At 43.8% G+C, this 20,635-nt stretch overlaps 1 protein-coding gene across 10 annotated transcripts in view; it reads right to left on the reverse strand.

Moving 5' to 3' along the window:
* The window catches only part of gatad2b (GATA zinc finger domain containing 2B), a 137,749-nt gene that overhangs the window by 31,522 nt on the left and 85,592 nt on the right, over positions 1 to 20,635 (reverse strand). For 7 of the 10 annotated variants that reach the window (XM_073061305.1, XM_073061306.1, XM_073061303.1 and 4 more), the window contains 2 exons: positions 10,325 to 10,657; positions 3,585 to 3,714 (listed from right to left, as the gene is read on the reverse strand). In XM_073061305.1, the coding sequence (XP_072917406.1) occupies positions 3,585 to 3,714; positions 10,325 to 10,653 (459 nt within the window). In that variant the 5' untranslated portion in view covers positions 10,654 to 10,657. Of the gene's footprint in view, positions 1 to 3,584; positions 3,715 to 10,324; positions 10,658 to 12,498; positions 12,519 to 20,635 lie in introns of those variants that run through there. The other 3 variants (XM_073061307.1, XM_073061302.1, XM_073061309.1) reach the window with 2 other exon arrangements.

Here is a 20,635-nt window from a genome sequence, read left to right on the forward strand (position 1 = left end):
CTCTCTACATCTCGCTCCCTCAGGAAAGCAGTTAATATAATCAAAGACCACACTCACCATGGACATCCTCTCTTCTCTCCCCTCCCATCGGGCAGAAGATACAAATGTCTAAAGGCATGCACCAGCTGTTATAAAACTATTGAATGGTCTTCTAGTACAGTAAGATGAACTCTCAATCTTACAATCTACCTCGTCATGGTCTTTCACCTTATTGTCTGCCTGCACTCCAGTTCCTGTTACACTAGTTTGCATCCTGTTACCGTTTTCCTTCATGCTATGTCAGTGCAGTCATGTAATGAGCAGTATTAAAGACAGATTTTTCAACTGTACTTTGGTAGATGTTAACCAATAAGCCAATTACCAATTTAATCTTATTATTTACCATTGTAGCTGCCCGAACAATGATCAGCACTACAGTGAGAGAGGAGTTGGCTTTTATACAGCATCCTATCACATAATTCAGCTGCAGTAACAAAGCAGAAGTTTGTATTTGGATTCCCATACCAGAGACTAGGTGGTGTGAGAGGTGCAGAGGGTATCACGTTCTCATTTGGAGGGTGGCTGGAATTTAGCACATACTGCCTGAAACAACATTCAATAAGTACCGAGAAGAGCGTATGATCACCAAGGCAGAGAAGGATCTGGACCAAGTGCTTGGGAACAGGATTGGTGTAGAAGAGTAGCTGATGATTAGTACGGGTAGGGTGGGCCTTTTCTATACTGTATTGCTCTATCAATATTTTCTTATAGTTCCTTTCTAATAATGTATTATTTATAATAATAATTTCCCTTTTAAATAATTTTCTCATGGAGGCCACACAGTCAATGCTTGCTCCCAGAGTAATTCTCTTCAAGTCACCCGTTTAGTTCCCTGTAACCTATTCTCATTTCCCATCAACTGCCGGTTCCCTTGTTCTCTTGCCAGCTACACACATCATGGGAGGGGGTGCAAATTTATGGTGAATCAATAAACCAACTGAGCCACACATCTTTGTGAAAACCCACAGGGATGATGTGGAAAGTCAGCACAGGCACTGCCTGGATTTCTGAAGTTATGCAAACCGGACACGCGGTCATAGAGTAATGCAGCACTGTTGCAGGCCCTTTGGCCAATTTTGGCCACGCTTACCATGGCGGTCCCTTTTGCCTGTGTTTGACCCACACCCCCTAAAAAACTTTTTCTATCCACATACTTTACTAAATGTGAAAGCTGCACAGAAACAGGGAGCAGTGAGGCAGCATTTCCCCCAGCTGCCTCTCTGCCATTCCTCAGTTTTCTGTTGTGAATTTCCTGTTTCTAACCCCAACCTATAGGGTGTGGTCCATGTCACAACAGCCTATTCCTCTTCCATACTGTCACCATGTGCGCCCCCCCCCCCCCCCAAAGTCCCAATCCATGACTGCTTTGCACAGGAGTATTAGCCTCCCTTAAAAGGTATTTGGATAATTACAGGGAGATAATTAGAGAGATGCGAGACTATGGCAACAGCAGGCTTGGGATCACAAATAGAGACAGGAGAGATTACTGGTGCTGGAATCTGGAGCAACATGCAGAGCGCTGGAGACTCAGCAAATCAGGACAATGGACAGCCGACTTTTGGGTCTGGACCCTTCATCTCTCTCATCACAGAAGCTGTCTGACCTGCTGAATTCTTCTAGTGCTTTTTGTGTGAGATGACATATCTACTGGGTCAGGCTCCTGTTGTGAACTTACATTTGTAGGAACTTAGAATAGGCCAACAAGACATCTTTAAAATTATATTTCAATGTAGGATATGACAGGCAATGAGGCATGTACTATAGCAGTTGGTGTAATGCTTTACTGCACCAGCAATCAGGGTTCAATTCCTGTCAGGAGTTTGTACGTTCTCCCAATGACTACATGGGTTTCCTCCACATTCCAAAGGTTAGGGTTAGTAAGTTTTGGGCATACAATGTTGGCGCTGGAAGCATGGTGACACTCGTGGGCTATCTCTGGCACATCTTTGGATTATGTTGGTCATGTATGCTATGAAATTTTGATGTACATGTGACAAATAAAGCTAATATTTATCTGAAAGTTTCTATGAAGAAAATGACCAGATAACCAGACGTCAGGGATATAAACCCTGGCCAAGAATATTGGGAGAACTGTCCTTGCTCTAATGTTGGCCATGGGATTAGTTTGCTGATCCCACATGTCATTTCTGAGGGACCTGGAGCACCCCAGGAAACCATGCAGTCACAGGGAAAGCATGCAAATTCCCCCCATACACACAAAAACAAATGTACCATCTCATACAGAGATAGACATTCTCCCTCACACACATATACAGTCCAGTAGATACACATATACCATCCCATAGGCACAGACATTCATTCTCCCTCACACACACACCATCCCATAGATACACTGACATTCTCTCTCACACACACACCATCCCATAGATACATTGACATTCTCTCTCACATACACACCATCCCATAGACAGACATACCATTCAATAGATACATTCCCCCTCTCACTCTTACACACACACACACACACACAGGCATTCTCTCTAGCTCTCTCACGCACACATACCGTCCAATAGACACAGATATTTGCTCTCTCACACACACATAGTCTCATAGACATTCTCTCTCATACACAGACTCACAAAGGCACATTTTCTCTCTCTCTCTCTCTCACACACATTGTCCCACAGACACTGACATTCTCTCTCACACAATCTCATAGACAGACATTCTTTCTCACAGACACACACACACACCATCTTAGAGACAGACTTTTATTTTCTCTCTCTCTCTCGCACACACATGTACCATCTCACAGACACAGACATTCTTTCTTACAGATACACACACCATACACAAACACACATACCATTTCACACAGATATTCTCTCTCACATATACGATCTTATACAGTCAGACATTTCTGTTATGCAAAACACACAAGAGATCAGGATCAAACCAGGGCGCTTGAACTGTGTGGATTCAGCACTAACTCCTGCAACACCGTTACGGGTATATCCTATCATCTCCCACTGTCCACCCAGGCTGGAGTTGAAGCGTGCTGATGTACACCCTTTATAGTCACTGTAAATGAACTCTGATCTTCTGGTCATGTGGAAGGAGCTGAGAGGGCAGTGGGAGAAGGAGACATGATTCTTTATCTACGACTGGGTACGATTTGCTTGACACAGTGCTGCAAGCAGACCAATGGGGAAAAAAAACGGAGAAATACTTGAAAAGGGGAAAGCTGTGGGGAAAGCTCAGGGCAGGGGTAGGCCCTAAGTGAAGTGGGGGGGTGGGGTGGTGTGCTCAAGGAACTGAGAGTGGAACTAAACGGACAGCACTTTCAATTTTACTCGGAGTCACCCTACAACCCTTTAATTATTTCTGTCCTGCAGGTGCTGATTTGCCTGCTGAGTATTTGTGACATTTCCCATCTCTTCAGCTGTGCTTTCACATCCCTGTGTGTCACTCACTGAGATGGGACAGAATGTGGGGTGGAGATTGAAAATATCTTCCACTTTCCACAAGAAGGCATCACTAAGGGACGGGGTGGAACCACGTCAGTCACCCACCCAGTCACTAACCTTGAAAATCTCCAGATTTGCCACTTTGATCCTGTCTTCGAACCGGCCATTGGCACGAGGGCTGGAGGCCTCATTGTCTGACAGCACGATGATATCTGGTGATGGTGTGCTGCGTTCTCTGTCCACGTCACTGCAATAGATTGGAACAAACATTCATCATTCTCATGTTCTATTGCTGGCCACACACAACTTACCCTCTCTCCATCCACACATCATACAGCACACAAACTGGCCCTTCAGCCCAACTGGCCCATGCTGACCAAGATTCCCATCTAAGTTAGTCGACCTTCTCGCATTTAGTCCGTATCCCTCTAAGCAAGGCATTCCCAACCTGGAACACACAAACCCCTTGCTTAACCATATTGATCCATGGCATAAAAAAGGTTGGGAACCTTGTATTAAATTTTTCCAATCCATGTCCCTGTCCAATTCCCTTTTAAATGTTCTTAATATACCTGCCTCAACCACTTCCTCTGGCAGCTCATTCCATTGAAGACATTGCCCCTCAGATTCCCATTCAACCTCTCCCATCTTATTTGTACACTCTAATTCTTGATGTCCCAACCCTGGAAAAAAGACTAGGTACTATGCCCCTCCATGTTTTAATATACCTCACTCTCCTATATTCCAATGAAAGAAGTCAAGGTGTCGGTAAGGCCTAATTTTGAGTATTATGTGCAGTTTTGACACCTACCTACAGGATAGATGTAAACAAGGTTGAAAGAGTACAGAAAATACATTACATGGATGTTGTGGTGTCTGGTGGCTCTGAGTTATCAAGAAAGACTGAATAGGTTAGGACTGTATCCTTTAGAACGTAGAAGATTAAGAAGAGATTTGATCAAGGTATACAAAATTATGAGGGGTATAGATAGGGTAAATGCAAGCAGGCCTTTTTCCACTGGAAAAGTGGAAAATACAACTAGAGGTCAGTGGTTAAGGGTGGAAGGTGAGAAGTTTAAGGGGAGCATGAAGGGAAACTTCTTCACTCAGAGGGTTGTGAGAGTGTAGAATGAGCTGCCACAACAAGTAGTGCATGCGAACTCGAGTAGGGAGGACTATGGTCCTAGTGCAGGTCGATGGGAGTCGGCAGTCTAAATGGGTTAGGCCTGGACTAGATGGGCCGAAGGGCCTGTTTCTGTGCTGTACTTCTCTGATTCTATTACTCTATGTCATCCACTCTAATGAAGTGCTTTGAGAGGCTGGTGATGAAAGATAGCAACTCCTGCTTGAGAAGCAACCTGGATCCACTCCAATTTGCCTTCTAGAGCAACGTCCACAGCAGATGCCATTGGCTCTTTACTCAACCCTGGAACATCTTGACAGCAATCATGCATTCATCAGGACATTTTTCAATGAACATGGCTTAGCATACAATACTGCCATCCCCTCATTACTAATCAATAAGCTTTAAGACTCTGGCCTCAATACTTCCTTGTGCAACTAGATCCTTGATTTCCTCTCTTACAAACCCCAGTCAGTTCAGGTTGGCAACAGCATTTCCATAATCTCCATCAGCACAAGTGCACCACAAGGCTATGTGCTTGGCTTCCTGCTCTGCTCACTTTAAGTCTCGACCTAGAGTCATTAAAAAGTACAGCACAGAAACAGGCTCTTCGGCCCATCTAGTCTGTGCCAAACCATTTTAACCTCCCGTTGACCAGCACCAGGACCATAACCCTCAATACCCTTTATCATCCATTTACCTAAGCTTCCCTTAAATGCTGAAATTGAGCTCGTATGCACCATTTGTGTCGGCAGCTCATTCCATACTCTCACAACCTTCTGAGTGAAGATGTTTCCCTTCAATGTTACCCTTAAACTTTATACATTTCACTCTTAACCCATGACCTCGTTCTAGTCCCACCCAATCTCAGTGGAAAAAGCCTGCTTACATTTATCCTATCTATAACTATAACCCTCATAAATGTGTATATTTCTATTAAATATCCCCTGCATCTTCTATATTCCAAGGAATAAAACCCTAACCTATTCAAGCTTTCTTAAAACTCAGGTCCTCCAGCCTTGGCAACACTCTTGTAAATTTTCTTCGTACTCTTTCAACCTTATATCTTTCCTGCAGGTAGGGTACCTAAATTGTATACAATACTCCAAATCAGGCCTCACCAACACCTTCTACAACTTCAACATAACATTCTGTACTCAATACTTCGATTTATGAAGGCCAATGTGCCAAAAGCTTTCTTTACAACTCTTTCTACCTGTGATACCACTTTTAATGAATTATGGACCTGTATTCCTGGACCCCTTTGTTCTACAGCACTCCTTAGTGCCCTATGGTACACTGTGTAAGATCTGGGTCATCCGCAAATCTGGTTAACCACATTATCATCCAGATCGTTGATATAGATGACAAAAAATAACTGACCTGGCACCAATCCCTGCCGCACACCACTAGTCACAGGCTACCATCTACTACCACTCTTTGGGTTCTCCCACACCACAAAGCCAATGTCTCATTCAGTATACTATCTCCTAAGACAATAAGACATAGGAGCAGAATTAGGCCATTCAGCCCATCGAGCCTGCTCTGCCAGTCCATCATGGCTGATTCCAGATCCAACTCAACCCCATACAACCTGCCTTCCCACCATATCCTTTGATGCCCAAACAGATCAGAAAACGATCATGTTCCATCTTAAATATACCCATGACTTGGCCTCCACCACAGTCTGGGTAGAGCATTCCACAGATTCACTACTCTCTGGCTGAAAAATTCTTCCTTACCTCTGCTCTAAAAGGTCGCCCCTCAATTTTGAGGCTGTGCCCTCTAGCTCTGGATACTCCCAACATAAAAAAAATCTACTCCACATCACCCTATTTAGTCCTTTCAACGTTCGGTAGGTTTCAACAAACTCAAAGCTGCCAAACGCTCTTCATCTGGTAACCTTTTCATATTTCATTCCTGGAATCATCCTTCTGGACCCTCTCCAATGACAACACACCCTTTTCTGAGATATGATCCTAAACACGAGTAAATCAACAACTCCACTCTAAGAAGGGAAGAAGGCAAAAGAAAGGAAATTATAAGCAAGATAGTCTAAACCTCGGTGATTGGGAAAGTGTTGGAGTATTATTTAGGATGAGGTTTTGGGGTACTTGATAAAATAAGTCAAAAGTCAGCATGGTTTCTGTAAAGGGAAATCTTGCCTGGCAGATCTGTTAAGTCTTTTGAGGAAGTAACAAGCAGGATGGACAAAGGACAGGCAGTGGATGTCATTTACTTGGATTTTCAGAAGGTGTTTGATAAGGTACCACACATGAAGCTGCTTAACAAGATATAATCGTATGGTGTTACAGGAAAGGTACTGGCATGGATAGAGGAATGGATGACAGGAAGAAGGCAGCAAGTGGGGATAAAAGGGGCTTTTTGTGGTTGGTTGCTGGTGACTAGTGGTGTTCCTCAGTGGTCAGTTTTGGGACCGCTGTTTCTCACATTATTTATTAATGATTTAGATAACTGAATTGATGGTTTTGTGGCAAAGCTTGCAGACGATATGAAGATAGGTGGAGGAGTAGGTAGTGCTGAGTAGGTACACTGATTGGTCCATTAAGACCTTTTCATAGTACCGTATGTGCGTGGAACTCAGCAAGTCAGGCAGCATCTATGGAAAGATTGAACTATTTTCATCTTTAATATCTTTATTTTTCCCTTTCAGGGTTCTTTTGAAGACGCTGACTTCGGTACTTTGTGGGATTGGGACTGGCTCTCGGAGTTTCATAACTGGCCATTGTTTGGCATACCTAGGGCTCGGCCTAAGAGTGGCTCAGAGTTAGAAGTCTAGGGTCTCAGGGCTCTGGAGACAGATGGATTGAGGGTCGGTGTCACGGCAGACCTGTGTGTCGTCGGGGGAGTTGGGAAATCTGCTGCTGTGTGCCTGGAGACCCAGGATCTTTGAGATCTTCAGGCACAGAATTCAGAAAAAGCGACGTAACGGACTTCTAACATCATAAACCAGTGAGTTGTTTGTTTTGCCTCCCTGCCCACTGGGAAAATGGAGACACCTCCTTCTCCCTTATTAGGGAGAAAGAGAGCCTGTGGTATGTTGTATATTGGGTAAAATGCGAAGTCTTTGGGGTAACTGCAAGTCTGTGTCTTTGTTATTGCTTTGCTCACGCTTGAGTGCTTGGCGGCAGGTGCTGATGCCTTTTTTGCCGGTGGGGGGAGGGGGGGATTATTGCTCGCTGCTGATTATGCACGGAAGGGAGGGAAGCTGGGGGTGACTTTGGGGTTCTAGCTTTAAACTGTCATTCATTCTTTGGGCACTCCTCTGTTTTCATGGATGGTTGCAAAGATAAAGCATTTCAGTATGTATATTGTATACATTTCTGACATTAAATTGGACCATTGAACCTTTAAACAATTCTGATGAAGGTCTCAACCCAAAACGTTGACTGTTTATTCACCTTCCATGGATACTGCTTGACTTGCAGAGTTACATCTTATATGTAGTGCTCAAGATTACCAGCATTTGCAGAATCTCTTGTGGCTCTGATTTGCTGCTTCACTGTCAAGTCTCTTCAAGATATCCCTACTCTTTCTTCCTTTCTTCACAGAAGTTCAGTGAGATTCTCTCTCACTGCTCCCCCTCTGAGATCTCTGCTGTTCTCTGAGTCCTGACGAAGTGTCTTGGTCCGAAACATTGACTGTTTATTCCCCTCTGTAGACGCTGTCAGACCTGCTCAGTTCCTCCAGCGTTTTGTATGCATTACCAAGGAACAGGTTTTGTTCTTTACAGTGTATTTCTGCAGCTGGCCCGAAGGGGGTGTGGAAGAGCAGACTGCTCCTCAGCAGGGAGCTGGTTTCTGCCTGCCTCACGGTCACACCCTCCCTGGGGTTCAATTCTGACCTGGAGCCTGTCTTGTGTGGGAACGTGCCTGAACTCACTGACCCTGTGTGGGAACCACTACTAAAAACATTAAAACTGATGGGACATTGCAACCCTCAACCACTCTGCGAGACAGCAGAGCGACACATTTTGAATTATTATTTGGTATATTGCTGAATTACAGAAGCTCTGCACCAACGGCAGTGTAAGCACTCATTTTGGCTTTGGCTCTCCAAGCTATTACTTACATGTGTGACACAAAGCTCTCTCTCATAATCAACATTCTACTGTCTCTAATGTGGTTTACAGCACCAGTGACTTACGACAGAGGAGATACCCAAGAACAATTCCATCAGACTCGTTTCCTCTTCCCTTCTCTTCTGGTATTCTCACTCCATCCTAGAAGCTCACAAATTTCCCTTTGATTCTTTTGGCATTTATCTTCATAGGAGCTAATTAATCTTCTGATCCGCATGTGGAAGAACGTGTTCATTAAAAAGGTGGACCTAAGAGTTCCACAGAGCAACAGGCCCTTTAGCACTGTGCTGAGAATGACGCCAAGCTGAAATAATCCCATTTGCTTGCACATGATCCACATCCCTCTGTTCCTGTATAACGTCCAAATCTCACGGTGGATAAATCCCCATAGCAACAAGCAATCTGCTGGAAGAACTTAGTGGTTCAAGCAGCATCTGAGAGGAAAGGAACTTTGAAACACTATACCAGGACCACAGAATTCTTCCAGCAGATTGCACCTTGTTCCAGATTCCAGCACCTGCAGTCTCCTGTGGCTCCAATGAAGATAAAAGATTATTTAGATTAGCTTTATTTGTCACAGGCATATTGATACAGTGAAATGCTTTTGTGTCAACAACCAATGCAGTCCGCATATGTGCTGGCCAGCTCACAAGTGTCACCATGCTTCTGGTGGCAACAGAGCATGCCCACAACTTACTAACACAGCGGAAACCCACACAATCAAGGGGAGAATGTAGAAACAGACAGGGCAGAATTGAACCTGGGTTGCAAGCACTATACCAGCATCGTGGTTAGTGTAACCGCTACACTACTGTAATGGAAATCCATAGGACCTGATGAAGTGTATCCTCTTGCTCCTTTGTGAGGTAAGGGAGGAGATTGCCAGGGCCCCTGATCAAGATTTTTATATTATTGGTGGCCACGACATTAGTTGGCTATTCCAAGATGACACAACAGTAAAACAAACATCTATCTTCTTTCCAACTGGTTAATTACAGCTTGGGAAAAGTGAGTGCGTTCCAGTTAACACAAGGGGTCTTACTGAGGAAGGGAAGGCCGTGATGAGGACACTGTGATTCCACAGCAGGATCTACAGAGTAACATGACAGAAACTAAGCAAATGGAGAATGATATGGAGAAGTGTGAGATCATGCACCTCATAGATCAGTGAACAGCATTACACAGGAACAAGCCCTTTGGCCCGCAACATCATGATGACACCGACCACATGTCAATTTTAAACTGTACCTGATCCATATCTCTATGGAGAGAGGGAAGGATGGCAAGGGGACGGGGAGAGGGAAGGGGTGACAAGGGGAGGGGAGAAAGCGAGGAAGAGGAAAGGTGTGACAAGAGGGTGAGGGGGAGGGAGGGAGGGAGGGACAAGAGGGGGAGGGGAGGAATAAGAGGGAAAGGAAGTGGGAGGAAGATGGAGAGGGGTAAGGAGGACATGAGTGAGAGAAATGTGGGTGACAGAAAATGGGGTGGTGAGATAGTATGTGAGATAGGGCAATAAAACTGGGGTTTGACAGGGAACGAAAGACAGCCAGACATACTTTATTGATCCCGAGGGAAATTGGGTTAAGTTCCCTGGTTTGACTGCCTCCCCCACTCCCCACAATGACACAGTACCTCTTGTGTGCGCTCATGTCAACGGGCTCATCTCCCATGTTCTCCTTCCCTGCTTTGCTAACATTGCGAAGTTCAGGCCGAGGCTTCAAGCTGCCGTTCATCTTCTCCTCGCCCGCCTTCTGATGCTCAGGCTTGGCCCCCAGGTCCTGGGCCACTTCAGGGCCTGCCAGGTCCTTCCTCTTCAGCAGGGCCAGCATCTTCAGCCGCTCCATGGCTTCATGCCCTTCTACCTTCAGCCGCTTGGCCACCAGATCATCGCGCTCCTCGGCCCGGTCCAGCCCCCGTTTCAACAGGTGGAGCCTCAAGGCGTCGTCCGTCATTCGATCCATCCTGCTGTGGGGAGAACAAGGGCACAGGGTTAATTTCAGGGCTGAGGCACCACTGTATTTACATACAAGCACAGACAAAGATTCCATGGAACTTCCAGAAATGTCAGCTGAGGAAATATTGGACATAGTCAAAACCTTCCTCCAGACATCTCATCATTTGTGAGGCAATCCAAGCATTTGAAGGGTTGCAATTGAGAGGCAATAAAGTTCTAGGATGCCAGCGGAGGCTAGAATTGTTAAGTTTGTTGGGCCACATGGAACAGTACAGCACAGCAATAGACCCTTCAGCCCAGCATGTCTGTGTTAACCATGATGCCAAACTAAACCAAACCACCTAGCTATACAGGGTCCTCCATTACTGTGTCTGCTTTCTCCACCACCAATAGCCAGTGCCACAGATCTCTGCCCCACACCCCACCCCTGCACCTTAAACCTATGTCCTCTAGTATTTGACATTTCCATAACAGGACAAAGACTGACAACCTATCTAGGGCTCTTATAATTTTATAAAGCTATAACAAGTTTCCCCTCAGCCTCGGCTACTCCAGAGGAAACAATTTCAAGTTTGTCCAACTTGTCCCTCTAATCCAGGAAGCATCCTGGTGAACGACTTCTGCACCCTTTCCAATGTCCCTGCATCCTTTCTGTAATGGATCAACCAGAGCTCCATACAATACTCCAAATGTGGTCTAACTATAGTTATATTCACTGCAACGTGACTTCCTGACTCTTACATTCAGTTCCCCAACCAATGACAACAGATCCACCTTCTTTACCATCCTATCTACTTTCAGAGAGCTATGGATATGGATTTGGACCCCAAGATCCCAGCATACATCAAAGCTGTTAAGTGTCCTACAATTTACAGTACAGTGAACATTCCCTTATATTTCATATCCCAAAAGTCTAATACCTCGCACTTGCCCTGATTAAACTCAATCTGCCATTTCTCCTCCCATATCAGTAACTGATCTATATCCTTTGATATCCTTCTTCAATGACAACAATTTTTGTGTCACCTGCAACAATACTCACTAGCCAACCTACACTTTTGTCCAAATCACATACGAATTCAGTGGTCACTTTATTAGGTACACCTATACACCAGCTCATTTACGCAAATGTCTTATCAACCAGTTATGCAGCAGCAACTCGATGCACAAAAGCATCCAGGCATGGTCAGGAAGTTCAGTTGTTGTTCATACCAAACATCAGAATGAGGAAGAAATGTGATCTAAGTGACTTCAACCGTGGAATGATTGTTGGTGCCAGACGGAGTAGTTTGAGTATCTCAGAAACTGCTGATCTCCTGAGATTTTCATGCACAACAGTCTCTAAGAGTTTATAAAGAATGGTGTGAAAAACAAAAGAAAACATCCAGTAAACAGTAGTTCTTTCGGTGAAAACACCTTGTAAATGAGAGAGATCAAAGGAGAACGGTCAGACTGGTGAAAGCTGACAGTAAGATGGCAGAAATTCAAATAATCACATTATACAACAGTGGTGTGTAGAAGAACATATCTGAATGACAACACATTGAACCTTGAAGTGGATGGCCTGCAGAAGCAGAAGACTACGAACATACAGTCAACAGCCATTTTATTTGGTACAGAAGGTACATAATAAAGGGTGGGTGGGTGTGGGGGTGTGTGTGTGTGGGGGTGGGGCACCCCAACATTGATCCCCTGTGGAATACTGCTACCCTCTGTCCTTTACGGCCAAGCCAATTCTAGATCCAATGCTTCTCGATCTTCTAGGTTGGAGGAAGCAAGAATGGCAGGATTTCAACAACTCAAGGAGGTAATAGCCATCATTAAAGACCCTCACTATCTGGCACATCATTACCATCAGGGAGGAAGTACAGGAGCGTGGAGACCCACTGGGAATGGCTTTTCCCATCTGGCATCAGAGTTTTGAATGGTTCAGGATACTATTAACACCACCTCACTATTTTCACAGATCACATCTTCACACAAGTCCTAAAACTAGATAAAGATAACACAATTAAATAAATAACAAAAAACATTATACTTGTTCATTTATTTATTGAGAAAAATAATCCAATATTACATGTATTAGTTGGAAAAGAACCTTTGCTTTCAGTAACTGGTATGACCACCTTGTACAGCAATAACTTCAACCAAACGTTTCCAGCACCTGTTGATCAGTCCTGTACATCATCTTGGAGGAACTTTTAGACTATTCCTCCATTTCTGGGATACCTTTCATGAACAGCACTCTTCAGTTCATGCCACAGCATCTCATTTGGGTTAAGGTCTGGACTCTGACTTGCCCATTTCAAAACATGAATTTTCTTTTTTTAAAACCACTCTGTTGTTGATTTACTCATGTTTAGGATCATTGTCGTGTTGTATCATCCAACTTCTATTAAGCTTCAGGTGATGGACCGCTACCTTGACATTCTCCTGTAAAATGTCATGATTTTGAATTAATTGTTCCCTCAACGATTGCAAGCTGTCCAAGCCCCGAGGCAGCAAGCAGCCCTAAACCAGAATGCTCCTTTCACCATGCCTCACAATTGGGATGAAGTTTTGGTGTTGGTGTGCAGTGCCCTTTTCCCTCCAAACACAGCAATGTGCATTTCAGCCAAAAGTTAAAATTTTGTCTCATCTTTCAACAGAATATAGTCTCAGAAGTGACTATATGGAACATTCAGATTGTCTTCGCAAACTTGAGAAGGGCGTCAATGTTATGAAGAGAAGGCAGGAGAAAAAGGTTGAGAGGGAAAATAAATCAGCTATGATCAAATGGTGAAGAAGACTTTATGGGCTGAATGGCCTAATGCTGCTCCCTTGTCTTATGGACTCCTCATAACTGTTTTTGGAAGCTGTTGCATGCCAACTAACTGCCTCATTATGACAGAATCTCAGTGGCTCTGAAGAGTCAGAGCTCTGATTCTTACATTAACAGGCAATGCAGCTCTTGCAGGCAAATGATTCCACTCAACTCCCTTGTTGAATGAGGAGCAGGCACACTGGCATATACTGTTTGGACTAAGTTGGCACTGGGAATCATCCGTGGCCTGCAGAAAATTGTTCCAAAATTTCTCTTAAATATACCTCTTTTGAATTACTTCCACTGCAATCTGCAGCATGTAACTTCCCTCCAAGCAATGGACTTTTAAATCAACTCAATGATCTTCATACCTCAAGATCAACTGAGGAACCTGGACCAGTTAGGTATGGCACCTGTGAGGTTCATTACTATGGCTGGAAGTGAGACAGGAGAGGGGGAGTCTAAGCCAGGCTGAAATGCAGGGGATGAGGCCTCCTCTACCCAGCATCTTGCTGGCAAATGTGCAGTCACTGGAGAACAAAACAGAGGACCTGAGGGCAAGCTGTATCAGAGGCAACTGAGAGTCTGCTCAATTGTATGCTTGATTGAAGCTGGCTTTCTCCGGGTTCCCAGATTCAGCAGTCTAACCGGAAGGATTCTCCATTCACAAAATGGACTGAACTGTTAACTCAGGAAAGGCAAAAGGAGGTGTTTTTTTTATGGTTAACTCTTGTTGGTGCTCCGACATGGTGGTTCTGTCGAACTAGTGTTTCCCCCGACCTTGAACTCCTGATGATTAAATGCTGTCTGTTCTATTTATCAAGGGAGTTCTCATCCATGATCTTGACTACAGTTTACATACATACCTACAACTATAATCAAGCGTTCACAACACCACACAATGTCACTTACAAACAAGAAACAGCCCATTCCGACTCATTTCAAGACATAGTTCCTGCCCAATTACCATCAGCATATAAACTGTAGCACAAGAGGTCCCAACACACTAGACCACTGTGACACTAAGACAATGAATACCTAGTGTTCCATACCCAGACAGCATTTTGGTAAATCAAATTGCTTGGCTGTCCTTCTCCTACCTGCATACAGGTAGGAGGTTAAAAAGCAGAGCCCCAGAGATTAGGACAACAAAGAGGTAGTTGCGGAAGGCAGAGGAGTGATTACAGGATTGTTTTGAGTTAATGGTTTGGTTAATGTTCAAGCACTCATCTAGAGATTTGAATGAATACACCATGGTTATAATGGACTTCATTAAAACAGCTGTAGATAGTGCGTCCCCACTAAATCATTCATAGTCTTCCCCAACGAAAAGCCCTGGCTGCACCATGACATCTGAAATCTGCTGAGGGCCAGATACAGAGGCATTCAAGTCTGGAGACCAAGAAAGTTACAACAGGTCCAGGTACGATCCCCGGAAAGTCATTTCAGGGGTAAAGTGGAGATTCCAGACCAAACGAGTCAATGAGGGATGCTCGACAGCTGTGGCAGAGCTTGAATGCTATAACCGTTTCTAAAATTAAATCAAGCAACACGGGAGACAGCAGGGCTTCGCTTCCAGATGAGCTCAATGCCTTTTATGCTCACTCTGACTGTCAGAATATGAAGGAGCCATAGTGAACTCCCATATCCCTCAGTGATCCTATGATTTCAGTCTCTGAAGCTGACATGCAGGCTGCCTTTAGAGGGTGAATCCTCGGAAAGCATCTGGACTGGGTACCTGGCTATGTACTGACCTGCACTGATCAATTGGCCGGTGTGTTCACTGAGATCCTTAATCCCTTGAGTCTGGTACCCACCTGCTTCAAGCAGGCTTCTCTTATACTGATGCCCAAGGAGAGTGTGGTCACCTGCCTCAATGACTATCACCCAGTTGCACTTAAATCCACAGTGATGAAGTGTTTTGAGAGGTTGCTGAGAAAATGTATCAGCTCCTGCCTGAGAGGCGACTTGGATCAACTCCAATTTGCCTACTGCAGCGACAGGTCCACAGCAGATGTCAGCTCATTGTCTCTTCACTCAACCCTGGAATATCTAGATGGCAAAGATACATACATCAGAATGCTCTACATCAACTAAAGCACAGCACTCCATACCATCATCCCCTCAAAACTAATCAATAATTTCCAAGACATGGACCTCAATACCTCCTTGTGAACTTGGATCCTGGATTTCCTTACTTGTAGACCTCAGTCAGTTCGGATTGGCAACATCTCCTCCACAATCTCCATCAGTCACAGGTGCACCACCTGCTCTACTTGCTTTACATACATGACTGGCTAAGTACAACTCCAATACTAAATTCAAGTCTGCTGATGACACCACTGTTGCTGGTTGAATCAAAGGTGGTAATGAATCAGCATATGAGAGGGAGATTGAAAATCTGGCTGAGTGGTGTCATAACACCAATTGCTCACTCATTGTCAGATTATAGACCAGGAGAGGGAAACCAGAGATTTATGAGCCAGTCCTCATTGGAGGATCAGAAATAGAGAGTGTTAGCACCTTTAAATTCCTGGGTGTTACTATTTCAGAGAACCTATCTTGGGCCCAGTATGTAAGTTCAATTACGAAGAAAACATTGAAGCGATTCAACTTCTTTAGTTTACAGAGATTCAGCATGACATCTAAAATTTTGACAAACAATTATAGATGTGTAGAGAAGAGTATATTGATTGGCTACATCACGGCCTGGTATGGAAAAACCAATGCCTTTTAATGGCAAATCCTACAAGATGTAGTGGATTCGGCCCAGTACATAATGAACAGAGTCCTTCCAACCATTGAACATATCTACACTGTCGTAGGAAAGCAGCATCCATCCTCAGGGATTCCCACCACCCAGGTCATGCTCCCTTCGTGTTGCTGCTATCAAGGTACAAGAGCCTCAGGACCCACACCACCAGGTTCAAGAACAGTTACCACCCCTCAACCATCAGGTTCTTGAACAAAAAGGGATAACTACAATCAACTTAACTTGCTCCCATCAGTGAAACATTCCCACAACATATGAAACCACTTTCAAAGACTCTTTATCTCATGTTCTCGTTATTTATTGCTATTTATTTATATTTGCATTTGCACAGTTTGTTGTCTTCTGTACTCTGGTTGATCTTTCATTCATCATGTTATAGTTAGTTGAGTACACCCACAAGAAAATGAATCTCAGGGTTGTATATGGTGACCTTTATAATGCATACCATTTACTTTGAACTTTGGATCATGTATGTGCAAGACAATTTATTCAATTCGCCATCTATAAAATTAGCTCCACTTGAGGACTCTGTCCCTGACGCTTCCTTCTTCCTTATAAGCAGTTGTTGAAGTCCCAAACCTGACTTTGACTATGCATTCTAGAATGAGAAGCAGGTGGAAATTCAATGTCCCACACTCACACCAAAAGTACAAAAGAGCATTAGACACTTAACTGCTTCAAGGAGATGAAAAACAGAGTATACTATAGAAAGTTAGAATGTTGTGTGTAGTTGTACAACAGATTGGTGAGACTCCATTTGGGAGTACTATGTTCAATTCTGGTCACCTGTTATAGGAAACATGCCATTAAGCTAGAAAGAGTCCAGAAGAAACTTATGAGGTTATTACTGAGGACTGAGTTATGGAGAGAAGTTGGGGAGATGAGGACTTTTTCCTTGGAGTGTAGGAGAATGAGGGTGATCTCATAGAGGTGTATAAATTTTTGAGGGGCACAGATAGGGTGAATGCATCCTGTCGTTTTTCCAAGCAGAATCAAACATAAGTTTAAGGTGAGAGGGGAAAGATTTAATTGCCATCTAAGGAGCAACTTTTTTTTTTACTATGGTATGAGCTGCCAGAGGAGGTAGTTGAGGAAGGTACAGCAACAACTTTTAAAAGACCCTTGGATCATGGATAGAGTGATATACATCAAACACAGGCAAAGGGCTTAGATTGGAATCTTGGTCACCATAGACCAGTTGGGCCAAGGGCATGTTAATATGCTGAATGACTCTTAAATGTAAAACTAATCAGAGACAATAGCTTTCAGAAGAGAACACCTAGAATTCTGTGCAGGGTTCTAATTGCTTTTGTCTATGGAAACATCAAAAAGAATGATTTACAAGATCTAAGAGATTTGTAACAACGAGGAGAGGATGCAAAGGACCCAGACTCTTCCTCTTGAATAGAAAAAACTCGCTAGGAGAAGATGGAGAGAACAGATTTCTGCTTGTGGGACAATTAAAAACTAAATTAACATGAAATGAGCTGCCATAGAAAGCAATTGAGGCAGATACAATGACATTATTTAAAATACATTTAGACAGGGTTTAGAGGGATACGGGCTAAATACAAGCAGATGGGCACCTGATCAGCATAGATGTGCTATACCACTCTATGACTCTACGAAATGCAAAATGCTATGGGATGTCATTAAAAAAAGACGAAGTGTGAGAACATGGTCAGGCAGCACCTGTGAAGGGAAGGGCAGAATTAATGACCACAAAACATAGGAGCAGAAGTAGGTCAATCAGCTCATTAAAGTAACGCTCTGCCATTCTATCATGGCTCATGTAGAGCATCAACACTAGTGGAGATGCTTGGGCTGAATGCAGGCTGTTTCTGTGCTGTACACTCTGTTTAACAGTTTACAATAAAACATTCCAACTTCAGTGCAACAAGCCTGTCCACATACTATTGCACAGTTGAATATAATTACATCAAAGTAGTGTTTAATTATAAGGAATGGCACTGCATCATTTTAACTAAACACAGCTTTTGCAGTCTGTGCACAGACATTGGTGAGCTACTAGATCGTGAATGAAGCTACAGGACTGGGACTGGGCGGACCATCTATTTTATTTCATGATTGCATCTCGAACTGGGAGATTCCAAGAACCCCTTGGCCAGACTGCATCCAGAAGGCCTGTAAGCTGGCAGTGAATTGATAAGAAATCTTGTAACCCTGAGCATAGTAAGAATCCACAAATGTCTCCCACTGGGGAAGCTGAAGTGTATAGCACACAGATTAAAGGGGAGACACCAGGGGTTGCAGATGCTGGAATCTGGAGCAAAATATAGACTGCCAGAGAACTCAGCAGGTCTGGCAGAGTGAAACAGAGGGTTACTATCAGGCTGACACACAAGAGGCTGTAGATACTAGAACCTGGAGCAGCTGGAGGAACTCAGCGGGTTGAACTGCATCTTCAGGGAAAAGGGACAGTTGAGGTGTTGCGTTAAAATCTTTCATTATTAGTCCAGTTCAAGGATTTCAACCTGAAACGTAAACTATCAAAAGATGCAAACTATTACCAATATTGCTGCAGGTACTGTTTTAAAAGTGCAACTATCACAGTCAGTATGCTGCACTGGTGCCTTTTTCCATGCACTCTCTCAGCTGAGAATTAAAGATTACAGAACCAACCAGTACCCTGTGACACGTGTGTTCTGCAGAGCAAGAATATATTACAACCTAATGGCGTAGCAGGAATCGTAGAAATTTTATGAAAAAACTAGAAAATAATATTATCAATTGTCAACTTGCTAAACGTAGTCATGTTGTTCAGTTTTACCAGCCACTGAGAGTCCACTATGTCATTGGCCCTCAGCTTGTGTCAGCACAGTACATATTAAGTCCTGTGAGAGCTGATTGCCTCAAATCAATAAATTGCACCTCCTAAGAGTGATAATAAACACAATTCTGATTCAGTTTGCATTTGATCTCAGAAGGGCATCCCAGGTAGCAAGATGTTCAATAAGTTCAGGGAGCTTTCTGCTTCCTGAAACTCCGGTACTGATACCAAGCAAACCTTTGTTGCCCTAGGCTGTCAACACTCCAGCTTCTGATAGGAGTTCATTCTAGGGTCTTAAGAGTGACTGGTGAGTTAGTTGATGCATCAAGTTTCAATTTTCCAAAATCCTCTGGTTTGCAGAAAATTCCATTATGCTGGAAAATTGCAAAGAAGGAAAGAGAAAGCAGAAACTAAATGTAGAAAGGTACAGCACAGGAACAGACCCTTTGGTTCATGATGCTACACTGAACTATTTAATCTAGTAACACCTAATTCCTTTTGCCTCCTCAGGTCTCCCTCAAAGACTTGGATGACTCAGGCCCAGGAATGGCTGCAGAATGTGCCAGGCTTTAAGTGTTTCCAAAAGGACAGGGAGGGAGACAAAACAGGTGAAGGAGTGGCACTGCTAATCAGGGGTAGTATCACAGCTTCAGAAAAGGAGGAAGTCATGAAGGGATCGTCTGCTGAGTTTTTGTGGGTGGAAGTTAGAAACATGAAGGGGGCAATGACTCTACTGAGTGCTTTTTTTATATAGACCCCCAATAGAACAGAGACATCGAGGAACAGATAGGGAGGCAGATTCTGGAACGGTGCAATAATAATAGGGTTGTTGTGATTGCTGATTTCAACTTTCCTAATATTGACTGGCATCTCCTTACAGCAACTGGTTTAGACGGAGTGGAATTTTTAGGTGTGTTCAGGAAGGTTTCTTGACACAATATGTAGAACCAACCAGAGGAGAGGGTGAACTTGATCTGGTATTGGGAAATGAACCTGGTCAGGTGTCAGATCTCTCAGTGGGAGGGCATTTTGAAGGTAGTGAGGCGCTAGAGAGGGATGGGAGGAGAAAATGTGGGAAAACATTTAATTGGGGTAGGGAGAAATATGATGTTATTAGGCAGGAACTGGGAACATAAATTGGAGCAGATGCTCTCAGATTGGGAGCAGATTTCTGCCGGAAAAATACAGCAGAAATGTGGCAAATGTTGAGGGAACATTTGCATGGAGTTCTGCTTAGGTATGCTCCATTGAGGCAGGGAAAGGATGGTAGGGTAAAAGAACCCTGGTGCACAAGGGATGTGGAAAATCTAGTTAAGAAAAGAAAAGATTACAAAAGGTTCAAGAAACTAGGCAATGTTAGAGCTCTAGAAAATTACAAGGGTGCCAGGAAGGAGCTCAAGAATGAAATTAGGAGAGGTGGAAGGGGCCATGAAAAAGCCTTGGCAAGCAGGATTAAGGAAAACCCCAAGGCATTCTACAAGAATGTGAAGAGCAAGAGGATGAGCCGTGTGAGAATAGCACCAATGAGGTGCGATAGTGGAAATGTATGCATGGAGCCAGAGGAGGTAGCGGAGGTACTTAATGAATATTTTGCTTCAGTATTCACCAGTGAAAAGGACTCT

Source organism: Hemitrygon akajei, chromosome 11, assembly GCF_048418815.1.
Source record: "Hemitrygon akajei chromosome 11, sHemAka1.3, whole genome shotgun sequence".
In the NCBI taxonomy this organism is placed as follows: Eukaryota; Metazoa; Chordata; class Chondrichthyes; order Myliobatiformes; family Dasyatidae; genus Hemitrygon; species Hemitrygon akajei.